Consider the following 24468-nt stretch of genomic DNA (forward strand, 5'->3'; position numbering starts at 1 on the left):
AATTAATATGAAATGTCAGTCAAAATAACAAAATACTACACAACAATAATCAACAAATATCAATTATTTTCAAAAGATGTTTGTATGGAGACATTCATATTCAACAAGAACTTTGGAAGCTAGACTGAATGAAAACTTTTGCCATTAACACACATTTTATCATATCTTTATTTGTTTCATTCTTTGCAACATTTAAATAAAGTGAGATTTTAAAAAATCTCTTGCTTGTGATAGTCATGTACAATTTATGTAGAAGGGAGCATGAATGTTGGTTTTTTTTGTTTCTATTAAGGAAAAGTAATGAAGTTTTTAAATCTTCATTTTAGTGGAGCTAGATCTAAATATAAACATCCCAGGATTTCAGTGATGTATAAAACCTCATCACATTGTTACTTATACATATCCACGCACATTCTGGATGCAAAGAAAACAAGGCTTTCCTGAAAAATATTTAGGTTAATGAGGTATAAACTGAAATCATCTCCTAGTATGTAAACCAGATATATAACATCTCCAAGTATAATTTTGGGAAAGATGTTAAGTAAAAGTTGAATACAACCATGGAAATTTTAATACATTGTGGTTCACTCCGACTCTCTCTCTACTGATAACATGGGCAATATATTTTATATGAGAACTTCGCAGCATACATGCATTGGTATCAAATTCTGAAACACTAATTAATGTATATTAGATATTTACTGATGTAATTAATAACTTTATCTATTGCAAGCAAAATTTGCTGGCAATAAAATATATTATTATATTATAGCTTCACCGACATAACCTCCTCTGCATTTCCCCTCACCATCAGAACTATAAATGGGTTTGCAATCAAAATATACAGATGTTTTATCTCCTGCATGAGTTATGTCAGTCATAAATGGAAAAATTCAATCAATATTTTAAGGATGTGCTGTTTTAAAATCCAACAAATGTATCAAAACTGACATTTAATAATTTCAATAGTATAATAAAAATTTCCAAATTGTACATTTAATTATTGCTACAATGCCAAATCATATTGAAGACATGCATAACTGACACGTGAATTAATTCTTTACAAGTTTACCTTGAGACTGCACCCCTGACATATCCCTTGTTTGTTCTATAGTAGTCCAAAATCAGATGGAATCAAATAAGGATTGACCTTGTCCACTTACAATTAACACATGGCTAAATTCATCTCACTCTACCAACGAAAACTCCAAACACCTCATATCAAAATTACATTTTCCTCCTGGAATATAAACCTCCATCTACAGATCATTAGCTACATAGCGTGATTTTCCTCCCATTTTCTTGCTGTCAAGCTGTTAATAAATCCTTTCACCGAGAACAAAAACACACCACCACTGCCAGCTACTTTTCCCGTCCATTATCTTTTGATAAATCTGAACCATGTACCCCCGACAGGTAAAACGTCAAACTCAAAGGGTCATTCATGCTTGGCTGATCACATTCTAAGTGAAAAGGGCAAACAAAATGTCTCCTAATTCCTGTCTTTCCTGCCCTGTCATTCAACAACAATTACTTAAATAATTACCATGTCATTTTTCCTTGGTCTCCTTAAAATCTGAGGTGAATTTCTATATATGACTGTCACTCTAGTGAAGGGGGGGGGGTCATTAAATGAAGTTTGTCTATATCTGATATATTAGCTTGACAGAATTTGCAGAATTCTTTCACTACATTGAAAGAAAGGCCGAGTAAAATTCTCTTTCAATTTCCTGTGGAAGAATATGCAAATTAATTACATCTTTAATTATTTAACTTATATGTATATAGGTTCATAGTGTAATAGCATTTGGACAAGGTAATTCATCTAAACACTATCTGATTCATTTTAAGGTAGTCTGATCCTCAGGTTCATAAAATCAGCATTTAAATAATTAAAAATGCTCACAGAAATGTCTCTTAATTCACAAAGTAATGTGTATTTACCCATGGTATTTCTTCAAACTTAATCATTATAGCTAATCATGTTATATAGGGAAAATTATCAAATCTCAAAATGCGAATAAAAACACCAGCTATGTATTTTCTCATTGAAAATTGATCAACAAATATATTTTAAGATAAAAAAAAAACTATAGGTATTTAGGCATTCAGAGAAAATTGCATGTTTTTAAAATACTTTTTTGGTATTTTACTTCAATTATTATATAATACATAATGTAAAAAGCTTGTTCTATCATTTTAAGACGTCACAGATCACTTCTTATTTCATATCATGCTAATAAGAATTGGTATCTATTAAGGCTAAATTCAAGAAAATTCAATTTCTCTAAAACTGTACTTATTTTTGTACTTTTATAGGGTACAAATGTCAGGTTTTTCTAAGACCCTTTCTAAGACTTCAAAGAACTTTGTATCGTACTGAGCTGCATGAAATAACAAGAGGCCCATGGGCCACATCGCTCACCTGAGTACATTGGCTAGTCAAAAGCACAAATCAGTTCAGTATTGAAAAGATTACGGTGGGGTGGGGGGGGGGGGGATGCTTCCATGTCAATATAACAAATGGCTTTGTTGTACTTGAGAAGATTTTCAAAATTTTTTTTCCATATATTCCTTTGTAAAAATTTGATCCCCCATTGTGGCTCCTCCCTATCCCAGGGGTCATCATTTGAACAAACTTGAATCTACACTACCTGAGGATGCTTCCATATCAATATGACTAAACATAGCTTTTCTGTTCTTGAGAAGAAATATTTTTTCTATATGTTATTATGTAAAACTTTCGATCCCCCATTTGGGCCCCACCCTATCCTGGAGGTCATCATTTGAACAAAATTGAATTTACACTACCTGAGGATGCTTCCATATTAAAATGACTAAACATGATTTTCAATTCTTGAGAAGAAGATATTTTCCTATGTGTTCCTATGTAAAATTTTCAATCCCCCATTGTGGCCCTACCATATCCCTGGGGGTCATCATTTTAACAAACTTGAATCTACACTACCTGAGGATGCTTCAATATCAAAATGACTAATCATAGATTTGCAGTTCTTCTTCAGAAGATATTTTCCTATATAATTCTATTTAAGATTTTGATCCTCCATTGTGGCCCCACCCTACCCATGGGGGTCATGACTTGAACAAAATAGAATCTACACTACCTGAGAATGCTTCCACATAAATATGACTCATCATGTCTTTGCTGTTCTCAAGAAGATGATTTTTTAAAAGATTTCTATATATTTCTATGTAAAACTTTGATCCTCCATTGTGGCCCCGACCTACCCCTGGGGGTCATGATTTGAACAAACTTGAATCTACACTACTTGAGGATGCTTCCATATAAATATGACTCATCATGGCTTTGCTGTTCTTGAGAAGAAGATTTTTAAAGGTTTTTCCGATATATTTCTAAGTGAAACTTTGATCCTCCTTTGTGGCCCCGCCCTACCCCCAGGGGTCATGATTTGTTCAATCTTGAATCTACACTACCTGAGGATGCTTCCATATAAATATGACTCATCATGGCTTTGCTGTTCTTGAGAAGAAGATTTTTAAAGGTTTTTCCTATATATTTCTTTGTAAAACTTTGATCCTCCTTTGTGGCCCCGCCCAACCCCCAGGGGTCATGCTTTGTTCAAACTTGAATCTACACTACCTGAGAATGCTTCCACATGAGTTTCATCTTTCCTGGCCCTGTGGTTCTTGAGGAGAAGATTTTTAAAAGATGCTATTAATTTTTCACTAATTCTTTATTATCTCCCCTTGAAAGAGGGCGTGGCCCTTTTGGACAAACTTGAATCCCCTTCACTTAAGGATACTTTGTGGCAAGTTTGGTTGAAATTGGTCCAGTGGTTCTTGAGAAGAAGTTGAAAATGTTAAAAGTTTACAGATAGACAGACAGACGCCAGACAAAAGTGATCAGAAAAGCTCACTTGAGCCTTCGGCTCAGGTGAGCTAAAATTGCATAAAAAGATTTCAATTTCAAGTTTCATTTTGAGACTTTTTAAGGGGGCTGACTGAGGTTTTCATTGTGCAATATTTCATGCAGCATAGTAAAATCAAGTTTTTTTTACACTTTAAAAGCAATTTTTTTCACATAATTAACTAAACAAAATTAAAAAACTAGAGCTTAAAAATCTAACTTATCATAAACAAGGGGTCCATGGGCCACAATGCTCACCTGAATCAATATGGCCCTGTTCTTCATTGGCAGATTTTTTCCTATATATTCCTATGTAAAACTTTGATCCCCCATTGCACCCCCTCCCCCTGTTTGAACACTACCTGAGGATGCTTCCAAATCAATTTAACTATTCATGGCTTTCCTGTTCATGAGAAGAAGATTTTTCCCTATATATTGCTACGTAAAACTTTGATCTCCCATTGTGGCCCCATCCTACCCTGGGGGTCATGATTTGAACAAATTTGAATCTACACTACCTGAGCATGGTATGCTTCCATATCAATATAAAAAAAATCATGGCTTTCCTGTTCTGAAGAATTTTTTTCTAGATTTTATCCTATATAAAACTTTGACCCGCCAGCTGTGGCCCCACCCTACTCGCGGGGGTAATGTTTTGAACATACTGGAATCTATACTACCTGAAAATGCTTCCATATCAATATGACTTATCATGGCTTTCCTGTTCTTGAGAAGAAGAATTTTCCCGATTTTTTTTAACTTATATATTGCTTTGTTAAACTTTGATCCCCCATTGTGACCCCACCCTACCCCTGGGGGTCATAATATGAATAAACTTGAATCTACACTACCTGAGGATGCTTCCATATCGATATGACTATTCATGGTTTTGTTGTTCTTGAGAAGAAGATTTTCAAGATTTTTTCCTATGTATTCCTATGTAAAACTTTGATCACCCATTGTGGCCCCAACCTACCCCCAGGGGTCATGATTTGAACAAACTTGAATCTACACTACTTGAGGATGATTCCACTTAAGTGTTTCATATTTTCTAACCCAGTGGTTCTTGAGAAGAAATTTTTTAAAAGATGCCATTAACTTTTAGCTAATTCATAATTACCTCCCCTTGGAAGAAGGTGAACAAACTTATATACCCTTTACCCAAGGATACTTTGTGGCAAGTTTGGTTGAAATTGGCCCAATGGTTCTTGAGAAGAAGTCGAAAATGTGAAACTATGACAAATGCTATATATATACCTGGTCATTAATAGTGTGGTGGAGTGAAAGATCACCTTTATGTTTAATTTAATCATAACTCCAATAAGAAATCTTCAATTTGAACAAAAAAAAACCCCACTCCTGTCTATCAAGAGCCATCTTTGAATTTGTGAAGCTGATTAGAGAAACTGTTTGAAATTGTTTAGCAACAAACCTCTTCTGCAATAGTTTGATTGATGTATCTGTGTTGACAGCTAAAAATCTGGGAATAAGCCATGCAGGTCACACCCTGGAACTCTTCAATGCCCTGATTCATTGTTTCCATGACAATATTCTCTGTATAATCTGACACATTGACATGTTTGGGAATTTCTTCTATCGCATCAATTAACCTACAATTATAACAAAATGCATCAATAAAGGACAACACATTTTTAACTGTATGTAAACCCTGTAAGATCTTTAATGCAAATTAAATGTGCTTGATGTTGATATTCTAAATCTGTATGAGTTATCCCTCTCTAATTGATATCCATGTCTTGCCTGGAACAGGTTCTGTCTTGGAGTTGAGCCTTTTGTAATTTAGTGCTTCCTTCCTTCATCAGAGTACTAACTAACTTCAGCATGACCGCCACCTGTTTTTACAGAGGAGGAAAATCAATCTCAAAATAAGGCCAAAGAAAGGACAGCCACAGATTTACATGTAGGCACAAGCATTTCACAATGAAACATTTAGAGTCATCAAAAAAGCACAATTCTTTCATAAGTAGATGTGAACTCAGGCCAAAATAAAAAATACCTTTGTTTCCCCTAACGCGACCGACCCAATTAAATCGCGCCGACTGAAAAGTTTTTTAAATAAGATAATTCCAGAATTTTTTTTTAAATGTTTATCAATGAAAATACAATTTCATCAAAATCCGTTTTTATCAGCACGGCGGATTTTGTTAACTTTCATTTTCAAGCGTTTGTTGGAAACAAAATGGCGCCCACAACACCTAGTCAAAGAAGGTTAGTTCGAGTTAAAAATAACGGCGATGTATGAACCTTATGCCTTTAGTTAATATGTTTTACGGTGTGACCGTTGGGGTGAGCGCAGTTGTACCATCAAAAACATTTACACAGCTTACACTTGTATACTTTGATCCGCCTCTTCAAACTTCCAAACCGCACGAAACACAGTCTAGACTGTGACGTTATTTACAGAGACAGACGAGCGTCTGGTTGAAGGAGACTGCAGGCCTAGTGCAATTTTTAACGAAATACGTTGTAGAGTAAATCAATTATTTTTTGTTAATTTTAAGCTCTCAGCAAACAGCAGGCGTTTTATATTTTATTTTTATATTCGCCATTATCGCATGGAATCCTGGTAGTGAGGGGATTCTGGGAAGGTTTCACACTAAAATTTGCCTGATGTATATGTCATTCCGAATTTCCTCTGTTCTTACACATTAGTCTATTGAGCTCGCTGTGCTCGCTATTAGAATCCTACACTCTTCAAATATTTTGCTAATAAAATATATCACGACTAATTACGATTGTTTCTTTTGTATTTACTAACCTCTCTTTTAAAATTAAGGTATGTAGTATCCACGATACATGGTAAAGCCCATCTTCCTTGTGAACACATCAATCAATTTCACTGTATTTTATTTAATTTGAGTTTTGATCTAATAAACATTTCATCTCTTTTCCTATGTGTACTATATGGGACCATAGGAGTTGTTGTTAATATGTCTGCATATTTAATAAGTGATGAATACAATTTAGATGTTCCTTTCTTTCATGCCTTTTATTACTGGGTTAAACTTCGTGACTTTGACATTGTGTATGACATTTTTATCATTTTTAGATATGGTTCTGTTCCATTAAATATTATTTACTTACTCTTTCCAAATATTTTGAAATCATGATACAGCTTCTTGAGACGTCCAGTGCATTTTATCTTTAATTAGCGCCTTGAAGATTGGTTGTTTCTTTGCTTTAAATTCCTTTGAGAATTGTTGAACATTAGCCCGGTGAAGGGCTTCAAATTTAGTCTTGTACTCGGCACTTTTAGCCATTAATGGTGAGGGACCTTTTTCGTGCCAACATCTACTGCGACACTGGACCTAATCTTTACGGTCTCATTCGAAAGACTGGTCTCAAAGTCCCGCATTCGGATTTGAACCTACCACTTGGAATTTAAATTAGCTCCTTACTTTGGGACTCCAAAAGGAAATGCTCTAGACCACTGCACAATTCGAAGCCCTTGATATTATGTACATTGCATGTGTAAGCACTGGAACCCGACAGTAGGTTTGAAAAATATACTAAGATTTCCAGTCCTTGTGTATCCAAGAATCTTGTCTTTTAAATATTTGATTTCAATAAATTTACACTGGTGTCAGATATTTTACAAGTTCAATCGAACAATAGTTGTAAATTAATTCACCTTATATTTTGCTTTTAAACGGCGTTTGTATGAAATTCTGTTTACAAATTGCTTTCTTTTGTACTTTTCTTATTTATAAAGGTATTATTCCATTAAATTTCAAAATATATTTTCAAAGCTGCTGTCAGAAAAAAAAATTATTTACCTACCTACCTACCCAACTTGAGATTTTAGGGTCGGGTTAGGGGAAACAAAGATATTTTTAATGATGGCCTCACCTGATTCTTTTCTGGAAAGTTTTTGGCCAGATTTTCCACAATTTGAGCTGACAGAATCAAATGGGTCAAATCTTTCAAATTCTCTGACACAGAAATGATTCTCATCAAATCATCTGCTATCCTTGTAAACTGGGACTGGTTCATGGGCTTCTGAGAAAAAAAAAGCCATAATTCCATTGAGTTCATTGGAAAAAAGTCAACTTAATAGGAAAACACCAAGACTCAAAAGATTAGGCTTTGCCTGCTGTCCCATTGGGTGGATAATTGTTTATACTATGTATAAATATACTGAATTGAATATTGTTTAAATTAAATTAAATCTATCACTTGCAAAAGTATTTGCATTTTACATAAAGAAAGATGATGTCATACTTCAATGAATACTCCTAATCCTCTAGCTTTAATCTCTTACCAATATGTCAGTAATATAGTATTATTAGTCCTAATTATATTATTTTTTTCTGTCACTCACATTTTTCAAATGGGCATAAGCCTCAAGTTTTCTGGTCAAGTCTTCCAGGTATTCACACTGGTTTACATTCAGCTTCTCCCATTGACTGCTCTCACTACATCGGTGGGTGGCCCTCCCCCTCCCCCTCTTACATGGCTGATCACTGATAACCCCTGCCACAGTTCGTGGCCATTTGTACACACCCTTCTTTGTTTTGGAGGTTTTGGAGTGACATGTAGCTGCATTGTTGGAAATCACCAGGATGTTGATATTGGTGGAGACATTTCCCTGAGGGGTAGTCACCATACATTGCCACACCCCAGAATCCCCTTCTGTCAAGTGTTGGAGCATCAGTGTGTGGATCATAGTTGTCTGATCTGGAGTTTTCTCTGTAATGACAAAGATCCCTATGCTGCGGTTGGTGGATACTACCTCTCCACGGCGCATCCATACCATACGCGTTTTCCTATTGATGATGGAAGCACGGCAGATCAAGGGGATTTTGTCCCCCTCGAACACCACTTGGCTCTTGTTAGGGAGGATCTCAAACTCTGGTAGCTCTAAGGGACGATCTAAAAATATAAACGTAGGTACTATTTATAACAAATATTTTGTCTCACTGTATATAGTCTTTATACATGACAGTATTTAACACAATTCATGAGTAGAAATCTGGGTAAGTTATACAGTGCCTTGCAGAAAGCGTATATCAATAATGTTGTTTTTTTTTATATTGTATCTTTGACCTAGTGATTCTAAACTCTAAAGATGTCTTTTCCAAAAGCACAATTCTCTTCCCATCTAGTGAGTAAGAAATCCATAAGTTACAAAATATTCAAGTTATTGCATCACAATGGCCATATCAATAATCTTAACCTCCAACCTTGATCCTTGACCAAGTGACCAAAAAATCTTCATGAAGTTTATAGGCAAAAAAAAAAAAAATCTGCAGATACAATGAGACATACTCTACAAATTTTATATATAAAATCTAGAACAACATCATTTCAATGATAAAACACAATGTGTTTATGTTGTGCCCCCCCCCCCCTTACTCCTGAGGGTCATGATTTGAATAAACTTGAATCTACACTACCTGAGGATGCTGCTATACTAATATGACTAATTATGGCTTGGGTGTTCTTGAGAAAATTTTGAAGATATTTCCTATATATTCCTTGAGAAGTTTTTGAAGACACATAAGTTCCTTCGAACAGTCTTATTTTCTTACTAACCACAGTGAAGATCCTTTTTCTTTAGGCTTCTGAGGGAGACCCCTTTCAGGTCTTTAGGCACACCACAGGTGGTTGATTGTTGTATTTTGACGTTTTTGTCGCGGGACCATTTGACGATCCACTGAAGATGGCAATCACATCTCAGAAAGTCAGACTGGAAATCACTGTTAAATTATAAGAAATAAACTTACCAAAACCATACAAGGCATTTGAAAATTTTTTTGTTTTTATGCACAAATAACTTTCATCGATTACTCATTATGTAACATTTGAAAAGGAAATATCACTAAGGTTTGTAGAAGAGCTGGTAAAACAAAATTCTGATAAAATCAAGAGGCCCATGGGCCACAACGCTAATATAATAATAAAAGAAAAAAATTTCACAATTAAAACTATTTTACAAAGGTTTGTGGATGTGTCGCATAAATACACATACTTTCTAAAAATTTTACGCAATAATATATACATGTATGTGACATTTCTATTTTAATCCTTCCATCACTGTAACTATATAGGTTAGCCAATTGATATTATTAAGACCTAGAGCACTATCGGTAAACACATTTCATTCCCCCTAGCATTGCACGGCCTCCCTTGCTCTTTAAAGATTATTTATTGTTCAAAGATTTTGGCCTTTTTGTACCATTTTCATTTATCTATTATTTAAAACTTTTCCCGACTATTAAAAGCTATGAATGTGCTTTTATATTAAATATTATAAAAATTTCTTGTATAATTCTGTTATTCAATTGACATTTTAAGTTACATTATTTACAGTGATGATCTATTATAGGTGAATAACAAAGGGGAATAACTTCTTTCAGTAGAAATTAATAAATTGACCAAAGGGTACAGAATTTCAAAATCTGGTAAAAACATCCCTGCTTATTACAACTTTTTATACTCTATTTGCCTCCTAGATGCCCAGGAGCAGAGAAGATTTTCAAGGAAACAATCCATTTTCACTATAGATTCAATATAGCCCCACCCTAATACCAATGCCCCCGACCCAGGGGCCAAGATTTTGAAAGAGTTGCCCATGCTCATCTTAAGTATATACTTGGTTTATCTGCTAATACCCAGGAACAGACAAGTAGATTTCAAATAAATAATGCACTTTCACTATATAATCAATAGAGCCCTCCCTTTCCCAGAGAACCCCTCACCCTGGGGCCACAAATTTCACAATCTTGTAAGAGGCACCACTGATGATCATAACCATGCAATTAGTTTATCTGCTTTATATGCAGGGAGAGAGAAGAAGATTTTTAAAGAATTAATACATTTTCATTATATGATCAATAGAGCCCCACCCTAACACCAGAACCCTTGACCCAGAGGCTATAATATTCATAATTCTGGAAGAGGTACCCTTGCTCATCATAACTAGGAGCAGAGAATATTTTTAAAGAAATAATGCACTTTCACTATAAAATCAATATGATAGACCCCCCCCCCCCCCCCCCCCACACACACACACAGAACCCCTCACCTTGGGGCCAGAAATGTAACAATTTTGGAAGAGGCACCCTTGATCATCATAACAATGCACCCAATTTATCTTATTTTCATACAGAGGGAGAGGAAAGATTTTTAAAGAATTTATGCATTTTCACTATATGATCAATAGAGCCCCGCCCTAACACCAGAACCCCTGACCCAGGGGCCATGAAATACACAATTTTGGAAGAGGCACCCTTGATCATCATAATCATGCACCTAGTTTATCTTCTTTATATACAAGGGTAGAGAAGAAGATTTTCAAAGAATAAATGCATTTTCACAATATAATCATTAGAGCCCCATCCTAACACTGGACCCCGACTCAGGGGCCATGAAATTCATAATTTTAGAAGAGGCCCCCCTCCACATCATAACTATTACTTGGTTCATCAGCTTAATACCCAGGAGCAGATTTTCAAAGAATTAATAAATTTTCACTATGTATAATCATTAAAGCCCCGCCCTAACACTAGAACCCCTGACCCAGGGGCCATGAAATTCATATTTTTGGAAGAGGCAACCCTTCTCATCATAACTATGCATTTAGTTTGTTTGCATAATACCCAGGAGCAGAGGAGAAGATTTTTAAAGAAATAATGCATTTTGACTATATATTCAATAGAGCCCCACCTTAGCACCAGAACCCCTGACCCTGGGGCCATGAATTTCATACAGTACCCGCATCGTTATTCTTTACAATTCTATCGTGTCCAATCGTGCGTTTATCCTATCGTATCGTGCATGTATCCTATCGTATCGTGCGTGTATCCTATCGTATCCTATCGTGTCGTGTTTCCCGTTTATCAGGTTTTGCGTTTTCTATCGTGTTTTCCGTTTATCAGGTTTTGCGTTTATCATGAAGATCGTTTATCAGGTTCTATCGTGTATCGTGTTTTGCATTTCTCGTGTGCATTCGGAAACCCTCGCTTCTTATCTTTACCTTGAGAAGAAACACCCGAGGTATCCCGAGTTCATTTTTCGTTTTGTTAATTTATTAAGGATTAATTTAACTGTTGAACAGAAACACAAATTAATACTCTAACTCTGATATATTTGTTTAAGAAAATGAATAAATAGATAAATAAATAAATATTAAATAAATAAAAGTTAATTAATTAATAAACGTCAAGAACCGTGACCAAGCAGAGAGTGTAAATCGAAAGTCAAATTCTATTTTTGGAAATGAAATAATCCTTCTACAGTGTACTATTCATTCGTTATTTTTTTTCTTGAATTTTTTCGATTTATAATACCCTTACACAGTCAGAGTCACAAAAGCAAGACCTTTATTAACTTTGTTTTGATAATTATAGAAACATAAAGCTGTAAGTGTCTGTGCAAAAATAAATTATAAATAAAAAAATATCAGCATCATTATTACATGTAAGTCATTTCAAGAATCCACCCCCTATCCCCCTACATGACTGGCCTGTGTGTATTCAACGTCGACATACCTGAACTCCTCTCTCACCTGGTGTCAGGTATTTACCTTGAATCCTACTAGGTTTCAATGAAATGCATCTTCTTATTTTCTGGATATCGTTTGAACAACACTTAATTACAGTTAAAGATTTTGTACTAAGAAAATTGGTAAATGTACACTTCCGTTACAGATAAAAAATTTAATAAATGAATCAAATAAAATATAGGTGAGTTTTGTCCCCCAAACTCCGTTGATTTAGTTCATTTGTATACTTTTATATAATTGTTATAGGTTTACAGTATTAAACATTATTGGTGTGATCAAATAAAAAAGATGCGCTTGTGGTACTTCCGGATCTTCAGGTTTTCTATGTAAAATAAAAAAGAAACATTCTACTAATCGAAGAATATGCTAAATAATTCTTAGCAGAAAAATATGAACTTTGCTTCGCACGATTTTTTTCTTATTAAAGGCGCCTCAAAGATACATGTAAAAAAATTAAAAGAAATCGCCCGGATCTGCCGTGATACACAAGACGAGTAAATACCCTGAATTTAATACTTGTATTAGTGTTTATCGATTGTATTTAATATTTGACTATATTCAAGAAGTCAATATATATTTTTATTTATTTATTTATTTATCTATTTATTTATTTATTTGATGCTCTTTGAATCGGATCTTTTTTTTTGAGTGGTTATGGACCCCCCCCACCCCCCCACCCCCCCTTCTTCCCCGCTGACTATGCCTCAAGTGGGATTAAGACTTTCATAATCTATTACAAAGTTTTGTCTAATTTTGCCGATGTAGTTCTATATAAGATAAATTTTGTAACAATTAATAGAAAGTCTAATAGCAATAATTTACAATTATTCAGTCCGAAAATCCTCTTTTCGTATTGTGGAAATTAATTTATATTTTTTTTTTTTTTGTGTATGTTCTAATATGTTGTATACAAGAGTATGTAATAATTCAATGTTATTTATTTAATACAAAGTTTAAGTACCCAATAAATATATACACATACATTGTAAGTTTAGCATACACGCGTCTATAGTAGATACAAATTCTGTTATTGTAAATGGTTATAACACAGGCATGCATAGTAAGCAATTTCATTTCTTTGGGGGCAGGGGTCTAAAAAGAAATGTTTTGAAAAGCAAACAAAAGAGGCTAAAGACATTATTAATGTTGATGGGCAATATTATCATTATATTTCTACTGTATACTACACATCTTGGTACACTGTAACTTTTTTAGATATACGACTGCATGCTCCCTTCTTAATCTTACATGCCTATAGTATTAGAAATACCAGAGAATAAATACAAAAGAATGGAAATGCGGTATTTTTTTTTCCAGATACTAGATGATGACAGATCTAGTGACGTTTATTAATTTTACTGAATTCGATTTGTTTCGGCCGGTCTCCTTCCACATATATGCATAATTTTATACAATGTATGTACTTGGAATATGTAAATACTTTTTATGTGCACGGGATATGTGTAACATATATATTTATATATAGGAGAGATTATTTAATCACAGTCCAGTGCTCAGTCTGTGTCAAAGCAACTAGTAATTTCAGCAAGTCATGTGTTTAAAACGTAATAAAAATAGAATTAATTTATATAAAATATAAATTTAAACAAGTTCCTAAAAACTTTGAGGAGAAAGCATTAACATTAAATAATAATGATGATTTTTTTTTTTCGAATCCCCCCCCCCCATTATAACAAGTATTTTTTTTGGTAAGATTTGAATTATTAAATACAGATTATTAAAGGTGATTTTGGATACATCTCAGACTTCTAGCACAAGATGTTGAATCTAAATATTTCACTTTTTACATGGAGTTCTTCCATAAAAATAATCAATGTTTGTTATGAATTTCATAAGGTTTCATTTGTTAAAATAATGAATATATTTATAGCGTTTCGTGAATCTATTGCACATAGGTGTAAAACTTTGCTTGTCTACCGAAGTTTTGAGCCACCTATAAATTAAAATCTCCGTAATTAAACGATTCAAAATTCAAATTTAACGATTCGATGGAATTTCGACATTTGCATAATTACACAAACAATCGCCTTATTAGCATCATAGATTGGAATTAATCTTAAATAATTACAGTTTGAATTTGATGACGACCAGTTTTATTGACGGAAAAAACGTACATGTATCTTTTACAAAGCACCATTACCTCAAATGTTTTATCACGATAAAATTAATATATTTTATCATTTAGATTTGCGGCTTTGTAAGTAATTAAAATTATTAAACTACTAAAAGGAAACTTTTCGTCTTGTCAAAAACCGTTTCGCATTTTGAAACAATCCTATCAGGTTTTGCGTTTATCCTATCGTGAAGATCGTTTATCAGGTCTATCGTGTTTTGCGTTTATCGTATTTTGCGTTTATCGTGTTTTGCGTTTATCGTGTTTTGCGTTTATCCTATCGTGCGTGTATCCTGTCCTATCGTGCGTGTATCCTATCGTATCGTGCGTTTATCCTATCGTATCGTGCGTGTATCCTATCGTATCGTGTATCCTGTAAAGAATAACGATGCGGGTACTGTAATTTTGGGAGAGAGCTCAATCCTTATTACAATCATGGCAACAGTTTGACTGCTTGATGTCCAGGAGTAAAGAAGGAGATTTTTAAAAATTGCATTATTTTTAGTGGTTTTGGCCCCACCCCTCAGACCCCAGGGGGCAGGGTCCATGAAATTCATAACTTTTGTTCCCCTTCACCCATAGATGCTATATGCTATAATTGATTGAAATTGGTTGAGCGGTTTCATAGAAGAAGCTAAAAATGTTCAAATATAAACACACCGCACAACAACGGACGAACACAGATACTATTAGCAATAGGTCACCTGAGCGCCTGAAGTATCCGTATGTTGCCGTATTTAAATTTAATTTTTTAGCATTGCACTAAATAAATATATATCTGACAACATTGATTTATTTTTAAGATTAATTTAATAAATAACCTAACAGTTAAGTTAAAAAAATTAGTTACAGTTACACTATAGATATTAATTGGCTAATTAATTGTGAGTGTATTGGTAAATACACTCACAGTTTTTCATTCACGAGGGGCGGAGCCCCGAGTGAATAAAAACTGTGAGTGTATTTACCGATAGCCAATTAATATCTACTGTGTAAGTTACTTGTACCAGAGGACCAATGAGAGAAAAGCAAGTTGATAATTAGCACCGCCTACTACATGGTATCAAGCCACGGTCCGGAGTCTGTAGTATAAATACCCGTCTCCATCTGCAAGGATCATATTTTGCTACGGCGCTGCTTCAAATCACTGATAAAAATTCGGAATGGGTGCATGTCATGATGTTGTACTTTCGAAATGTTGAAGACACAGAAGACATGATTTTTTGGTCAGGTACAGGGGTAAGGATTGTAAACTACATGTATTATACTGATGCCATCAACTCTGAAAGAATATTCATCTTTCGAGATCGTTATTTTTCAAGGGGGGGGGGGGTGTGTCAATGGAAAACATCGCCGTTGAAATTTTTATATATGGCAATTGACGTATAGAAACAGGGACATATATACTGTCTAGTACATGTATATAGGTCCCTGATAGACACTATGAAATGATTTCTGACATTTTAATGAAAGTTTGAAATGCTTTATGGAGTAAAAAAAAAAAAGCAGGGACTTCTGATGTTAAATTGTTACATGTACTTGGAGAAAGAAAATAGAAAAACAGAATTCGAGATAGAACGTATCATTTACTAAATAAACGCATAGAAAAAATACGGAAAAAATTACGAGGCGAATTTTGGCAAGTTAATGTTAGTATTTTTTAAATTTAAAATGTTGACTTCATTCATTCATCAGCCATTGCCAAGGAAATTAACATCATTCATTCATCAGTCAAGGTCTTGTCACAGTATGGCTTGATGCCAAAAAGTGGGCGTGACTTAAAAAACTGTGATTCTTCTGGCAAATACACCACAGCAACATGAAAGCAAAATCTAAATTTACTGCCAGTCCTATGGTACAAGTTATAGTTACACTATAGATATTAATTGGTTAGCTGTAAATACACTCACAGTTTTTCATTCACGAGGGGCGGAGCCCCGAGTGAATAAAAACTGTGAGTGTATTTACAGCTAACCAATTAATATCTATTGTGTAAGTTACTTGTACCAGAGGACCAATGAGAGAAAAGCGAGTTGATAAATAGCACCGCCTACTACGAGGTGTCAAGACACGGTACGGAGTCTGTATAAATAGCTGTCTCCATCTGCAAGGATCATACTTTACTGCGACACTGCTACTACAAGTTGTTGATAAAAAAAATCGGAATTGGTACGTGTGAAGATATTGTACCTTTGAAATGTTGAAGACGCAGAAAACATGATTTTTGTCAGGTACAGGTATAGGGGTAGCGATTATGTTCAAGCCGTCAACTCTGAAAGAAAAGTTATCTTTCTAGATCGTTTTTTTTTTTTTTTTTTTTTTTGAAAAAAGGGGGGATGGATATGGGAAACATCGGCATTGAACTTTTTCTTTATGGCAATCGGCGTACAGAAAAAAATGAAATGTTTTGTGACATTTTAATGAAAGTTTGAAATGGTATTGGAAGTAAAAAAAAATGCGGGGACTTCTGATGTGAAATTGCTATATGTATTTGGAGACGGGAAAGAAAATGACGAGAATTTGAGATAGGACGTATCATTTACTGATTAAGGATACGCGGAGAAAACATACAGAACCATTTATGAAGCGGACACCGACAAGCTAAATAATGTTATTATTTTTGAAATTTAAAATGTTGACTTAATTCATTCATCAGCCATTGCCTTGGTCTTGAAATTGACATCATTCATTCATTAGTCAAGGTCTTGACACAGTATGGCTTGATGCCAAAAGGTGGGCGTGACTTAAAAAAACTGTGATTCTTCTGGCAAATACACCACAGCAACATGAAAGCAAAATCTAAATTTACCGCCAGTCCTATGGTACAAATAAATATTGGATATAATTTTGTTTACTATAAAATATTGATTCTTTAAACACGATATGTTTATTATTAAATTTCAAAACAGTAATCCCTACTTTCATGTTCTTTTTCCCTTAAAAAAGATAACTCCTTTCACCTCAGAGTTCCGAATAACAATGAAGACTGAATGATGAGTGAATGCTGAATGCAAAGTGAAAGAATGATAAGCAAACACTGAACGCTTTGTGAACAGTAAATGCGAGTGCATGGTGAATGCTGAACGCAAAACTGTGAATGCTGAGTGCATGGTGAATGCTGAACGCTGAGTGAATGCACGCTGAATGAACACTGAATGGTAAATGAACGATGAGTGAATGGAAAAATGGGAAAGTAGAACATTTCAAGGACTCTATCTGGTAAGTTTCATCCTTTCTAGCCCAGTGGTTCCTGAGAAGAAGCCATGGCACATCATATATGTAAATGCATCAAATGAACAAGTTAGGTTTTCCCTAGGTATGACAGAATTCAATAGATAATCTGGACATGATTTGGCCCTAGTGAAGTATCTCAATTGTGTCACCATATACCCCCCAATCACCCCCCCCCCCCCCCCCCCCCCCCACGTATCAACTAATCTGATGGTCACAGGCCTCTCAGTGTGCAAGACACTACTGGGACACAATCTGACTTGGTATAAACTTAACAAAATGAGGCCCTAGAAGCTTACTTTTGGGTCACAACATCCCCCCCCCCCAAATAAGGCCCTAGTGACCTACATTTGGGTCATGACACACCTTTCACCAAAGATGCATTAAGTGGGTCCTAGGCCTTACAGAGTTCTAGATATGACCTGGATATGAAAAAGGATGAAGGAACAGGCAGACATACAGAAATCCTATACCATAATGAAGACCGTCAAAAGACAGGAGTATAGAATTATAGAATGTGTGTTTTCCCAGTGTAATCAAGTAGTTTTTCTCATTTGTGTTCAAGTGTGCCTGCTGTACTACTATAAAGCGAGTTCACTAGAAACGGAGTACATGTAGTCCTCAGCAAGATAACAAGGTCTCTCATCCTTTCTTGGTTTACTTACATTTTCTTGAGAGCATGTAGATTGTTGAATGTTCCATCTGGAATGGTGTTAAGCCGATTATTGGAGAAATTCCTATAAAAATAAGGAAATCTTTAGAGGAAACACATTAATTTATGAAATCCCACTGATATATACTATATACTTGAAATGTGTACTTTTAAATACTGATTCTATCTACAAGAATATCATGATATCTGCAGATGCAATCAGCTTAATTAGCTAATAAATTCATGCACAAGAACAAAATAAAAATCAAGGAATTGACACATGTTTCTCAATTTAAGTATATTTTTAATTTGTTCCACTTACAATCCAATATATTAATATTGAATTAATTAGCTTTTTCTTAGTATTGATATTTCATGGTAGCTCAGTTGGTAGAGTACTCACTCATTGATCAGAAAGTCGTGTGTTTCAAGCCCAATCATTATATGTTCAGATGTATATTGCATTAATAATAATACACATGTCAACATATGCTAAGTATTTGAAGAAAATTATATTACCAATGTTCCCAAAGAATTACTTTTCATTGTGTATTGTCTGTAATTAAATGTTAAATGATATGCCATTCAAGAACTTTGAAAGATCACAGTCTGAGCCATCAAGAGTTTCCCATATCTAATATAAATTTCAAGTGAACATTTCAATCACACAAGATGTTTAGAAAGAAATTTATCTGGATTTTACAAAAATTTGGTTATTTCAGTGTGATATTAACCAGTTTCAAGTAACATGCTTGGACACTCAAACAGGGAGATACAAAAACAATGACAATAGGCCAAGGATTTATTTCTTTGACCCCCTACCAAACAATAAATAAAACCAAAAATTATGAAAGCAATATAAATCTTTTCAATCAAAGTCAAAAATCCCTAAAATTGGGTTCTTTTTAATATCTTTATAAAATACTCAGTATCAAGTCGGTGGATCTTAAAGGAAACAGATTTCTGACAAACAATATCAAACTTCTTTACAAGCAGGCATCTGGCAAAACTTTCCACAGTGTACAATAGTGTTTGTAAGTAACTGTGCACAGAGAGACTGTGAATGGAATTCTGTTCTGGAACACATACATCTGTTTTGATTCACCTATACAAAATCTCTCATTATCTTATAACCTTTTAATTATTTTCATCTCCCTATCATTTTTGGAGGATCAAAGATTTCCCTATAGGTGTGTACCATACAAGATTTTTCACCAATATCAATGATATACTGCTCTGTTAATGTGAGGGTAATTAATTGAGACATTTGATGAGGGCTTATTAACTTACAACATATTTCATACTAAAAAAAAGTTTTATGATTCAAAGAATTCTGCTTTGTTTGTGTCATAGGCATAAATGAAATCTACCGGTAATCACAAAAGACAGAGGTATTTAGCTATTTTTAATCAAGATGGACTGCTTTTATTGGTTGATTGTAAATGTTTTACATTCTATTGGAAAATTTTTTCACTCATGACATCACCAGCTTTCAATTTTGACCTATGCATGGTGCTGAAGGCTGTAAGCAGTCAAGGTTCTTTATCATTTGAATGCCTACCATGACACTTGACATTATTTTTAAAAAGTCTCAAATCTGCTAATAACAGTCACTACCCATGTTAAATGTCTTAGAATCAAACCTGGACCTGCTGGCTACAAAGTGAGTGCCCAACCACTAGGCTACCAGGTTCTGCGACCATAAAGCTTAGGTGAGCTCACTTTTGATATTAGTCTCACTTTTACAAAAAGGAATATGTATAGTGGGAAAATCAATTTAGTAAATAAAAATGTAATTTGACTGTTTTACTGTAAAATCACATATTTTCGTGGGGTCAAATTTTCATGGTTTGATGATAAAGTTTGGGTTCGTGGGGATTTGATTTCGTGGATGAAGAATTGTTGAAAAGTAATCTATGTAAAAAATTATATTTCATGGTGGACATGAATTTGTGGGTCTCTTCATACCTTGAAAACAATGAAAATTAAACCCCAATGAAAATTAGTGATTTCACAGTATTTATTTATTTATTTTTTGCATCCATTATTTTTAACTTTACAAACAGCTTTTTTATGTTAGTGATTATTGCAGACAAAATCTGGGATATTAACAGAGTTGATCAATATTAAAACTAACTAAACACAGTGATGACCTATGATATTTACTGATTAAAATAAATTAGCTGACTAATCGAATTAGTGACTCAGGTGACCTAAAAATCAACTCATTACTGTAACAAAAGAAATTATCAAAGTCCAAGGGCCTTAACTTTCATAACCAGAAGTCTCTGGTGAGACTGTAGCTCTACTGGTCTATACGTATAACAAAGGAAAAGTAGCACTTGCATTTGAAACTTTGCAGCATGCAGCAAAAAACAGAATAATGTATCTTAATGTAGTCTAATTGTGTGCCAAGTTATATTGAAATCAAACAAAAACTGAAGGAGGAGTAGCGTTTTGAAAGTATTTCACAAAAATTTCTATTTTTAGTAACCATGGCAACAAAATTCACTGGAATCAAAAACTGATGTACACTATTATGTATCAAAGTGTAGTCTAATTGTGTGCCATATTTGATTGAAATCAAACCAAAACTGTAGCAGGAGTAATGTTTTAAAGAAATTTTGCAGAAATTTCTATTTTTAGTAACCATGGCAAAACCGTTCATCAAAAATCAAAAACCACTTCATCAAATTATGTATCTTAGTGTAGTCTACTTGGGTGCCAAGTTACATTAAAATCAGACTAAAACTTTAGGAGGATCGAATGGCATTTTCAAGGAATTTCACAGATGTCTATTTTTAGTAACTATGGCAAGATCGTTCATCGAAATCAAATACTGATGCACTAAATTATGTATCATAGTGTAATCTACTTGTATGCCAAATAATATTGAAATCAGACCAAAACTTTAGCAGGAGTAGCTTTTTAAAGTAATTTCACAGAAATTTCCATTTTTAGTAACCATGGCAACACAGTTCATTGAAATCAAAAACCGATTCATTATCTTATGTATCTCCGTGTAGTCTACTTGTGTGTCTAGTTATATTGAAATCAGACCAAAACTTTAGGAGGAGTAGGGTTTTGTAAAATTGTTTACAGACAGATGGACAGATGATGGACACCTTACTATCACATAAGCTCTTCTGGTCTCTGACCACTAGAGCTAAAAATGGGGCAATCAATACCAGACTTGAACTTTAAGTCATCAGCAAGAAAACACATACTTAAAATCAGCTCATTATCTACATAGCAAAAACATAGGTAATCAAAGATTACGAAGCTCACCTTGACGAATGTTATCTATAAGTAAGGCAAATTTCACATCAAATTTTTTTTCTAGTTAGGGTACATCCCAAGATCAGTATCCATGCAAGTTTGGTTTAAGTAGGACTTATAGTTACTTGGAAATAGACCTGCTCAAAAAACTTTTAACCTGTTTACTAATCAAGAAAATTTTGGTCAGTTCCAACATCCAAAGCAAGTCTGGAAGTTTCATCCTTAAATGCACCATCTATGCAAGTTTCATCATAACAGGCCATAATATTATATAGCTACTCCAAAAAAAATTGTCCTGGTCACTCATCTGGAAAATGTAAGTCAGATTCAGAATCCAAAGAAAGTCTGGAAGTGTCCATCCCTAGATACATCATCCATGCTAATTTGGTTAAAATATGGCTAAAATTCACTCATGTGGAAAATCTAGGTCTGATCCAGCATCTGAAGCAGGTTGGTTAGTGTACATTCCTAGATGCATCATCCATGAAAGTTTGGTCCAGGTAGGGCCTATAGTCACTTGGGAATGAGACTGCTCCAAAATCTAAACCTGGTCTCACATGTGGAAAATCTAAATCAGATCCAGCATCCGAATCAAGTGTGGTAATGTCCATTCCTAGATGCATCATCCATGCAAGTTTGGTCCAGGTAGGGCTTATAGTTACTTGGGAATGGACCTGCTCCAAAAACTTTAACCTGGTAACTCATCTGGAAAACCTAGGTCAGATCCAGCATCCAAATCAAGCGTGGTATAGTGTCCATCCCTAAATGCATCATTCATGCAAGTTCGGTCAAGGTACGGCTTATAGTTACTTGGGAATGGACCTGCTCCAAAAACTTTAACCTGGTCACTCGTCTGGAAAATCTAGGTCAGATCCAGCATCCAAAGCAGGCGTGGTAGTGTCCATCCCTACATGCATCATCCATGTAAGTTTGGTCCAGATAGGGCTTATAGTTACTTGGGAATGGGACTTGCTCCTAAAACTTTAACCGGGACGCCGACGTCGTCGAGGTAAGCTAAAAAGTGTGGAAAATTATGACGGATTGACAATGACAGAATGACGGAGTGACGGAGGTAAAGGAGAAACACTATAAGCCCCGGCCATTTCGTGGGGTAACGGGTGGGTTCCACCCTATTACATGTTCGTTCTGAGTGTTTTTGCCTTGAGTAGTTTGGTCCAGAGGAATACCTGTTATTAGTAATTAAAGGTGTCAAATTTTTGCATGTGTGGATTTTGGTAGTTTGCAATGGCAAATGGCTTATGTTTTTTGTGTGTGTGCTATGGGGAAAATTTTAGATGTATTCAAAGCAATCTACACAGTTATACACCTTGTTTGACTTATATTAACTTTTTAATAGAGTAAATCTTTATTCAAAATATCACAAAAAGATGAGATTTTTGGCATAGAATTTATGTGGCTAAATTTATTTATTTACTTATAAAAGTAGATGAAATTGTTAATTTCATGATTTTTGAAAAATAAAGTTTGCTTGTATCTTCTGATCTTAATTTTTTTTTAAAATCGAAAATAATTATTTGGTATTGATCAGCAACTTATTATTGAATTTAATTAAAGTGCTCATTAATTATGTTAATCTTAACACCCATTGAGCAATCAACTTTTGCTTACATAAACACCAAGTACACTGCATGTTTGAAGAAAACCACATGGGTGGAGTCCACTAACGCTAACATGGAATAGGGGTGAAACCACTCAATGCGAACAGGTAACCAGGGCAAAACCACTCAGTATAATAAAAAACATCATACAACGTTGCAGCATATTACTGGTGAGCATAAATGTTGTTTTGCTTTAATCATGTTTATACAAAAAAAAAAAACAAAAAAAAAAACACACTTACAGTTTTTCTAGGTTGATCAGACCTTCAAACATGGCACTGGAGATGCTTCCAATCTTATTGTGTGAAAGATCCCTGAAATTGAAACATCAATAGTGAACAATGTATTTGCATGCAGTTTATACAATATGGATAAAAAATAAATTGTGAATTTTGTGAAATATTGGCTGGCCAGCAGTTATCTGACCATACTCTTTTTGCTCTGCGAATGACAAACATCTTGACCAAATCCAGCTATGACAATCAGGAGGCCCACGGGCCAAAATGCTCACCTGAGTACTTTTGTGTTTGGGTCCAGTACCTGAGAAAAAGATTTTTTGAAAATTTTCCTATTTATTTCCATTTAAAACTTCTCTGGGGTCATGATTTATAGAGAATCTATACTACCCGATGAAGCTTTCACAGAAGTTCAACTTTTTTTTGGCCCAGTGGTTCTTAAGAAGACAATTTTTTAATGATCCCGACCTTTTTGCCTTTTTTTTTTTAAAAAATTACCCCTTGAAAGGGGGCCTAGCCCTTCATTTATAGAATTCAGAATCCCCTTTGCCAAAAGATGCTTTGTGAAAACTTTGGTAAAATTAGCCAAGTGGTACTTCAGATGTCAAAAATGTGAAAAATTTACAAATGGATCAATGGACGTACAGATTCCAGAAAACGGGTGATCAGAAAAGCTCACACGAGCTTTCAGCTCAGCTGAGCTTACAATAAGTCCATGGGCCACAATGCTAACCTGTATCACCTTGGCCCTGATGGGTGATCAGAAAAACTCACAAGATATTTCAGCTCAGCTGAGCTAACAATAACTTCATGGGCCACAATGCTAACCTGTATCACCTTGGCCCTGATGGGTGATCAGAAAAACTCACATGATCTTTCAGCTCAGCTGAGCTAACAATAA

General features: G+C 34.6%; 1 protein-coding gene across 1 annotated transcript in view; it reads right to left on the reverse strand.

Annotated features, from left to right (window-relative positions):
• Nucleotides 1–24468, reverse strand: part of LOC133200985 (adhesion G protein-coupled receptor A3-like) — a 57112-nt gene that overhangs the window by 14873 nt on the left and 17771 nt on the right. Inside the window, exons 4-10 of the mRNA XM_061336791.1 lie at nucleotides 23574–23645; nucleotides 18447–18518; nucleotides 9446–9609; nucleotides 8232–8782; nucleotides 7760–7909; nucleotides 5651–5742; nucleotides 5322–5499 (exon numbers count right to left, since the gene is read on the reverse strand). Coding sequence (XP_061192775.1) covers nucleotides 5322–5499; nucleotides 5651–5742; nucleotides 7760–7909; nucleotides 8232–8782; nucleotides 9446–9609; nucleotides 18447–18518; nucleotides 23574–23645 — 1279 coding nt within the window. The remainder of the gene's footprint in view (nucleotides 1–5321; nucleotides 5500–5650; nucleotides 5743–7759; nucleotides 7910–8231; nucleotides 8783–9445; nucleotides 9610–18446; nucleotides 18519–23573; nucleotides 23646–24468) is intronic.

The sequence above is a fragment of the Saccostrea echinata genome, unplaced genomic scaffold (assembly GCF_033153115.1).
Source record: "Saccostrea echinata isolate AGI-Se365-2 ecotype Australia unplaced genomic scaffold, CSIRO_AGI_Sech_v1 ptg000042l, whole genome shotgun sequence".
NCBI lineage: Eukaryota > Metazoa > Mollusca > Bivalvia > Ostreida > Ostreidae > Saccostrea > Saccostrea echinata.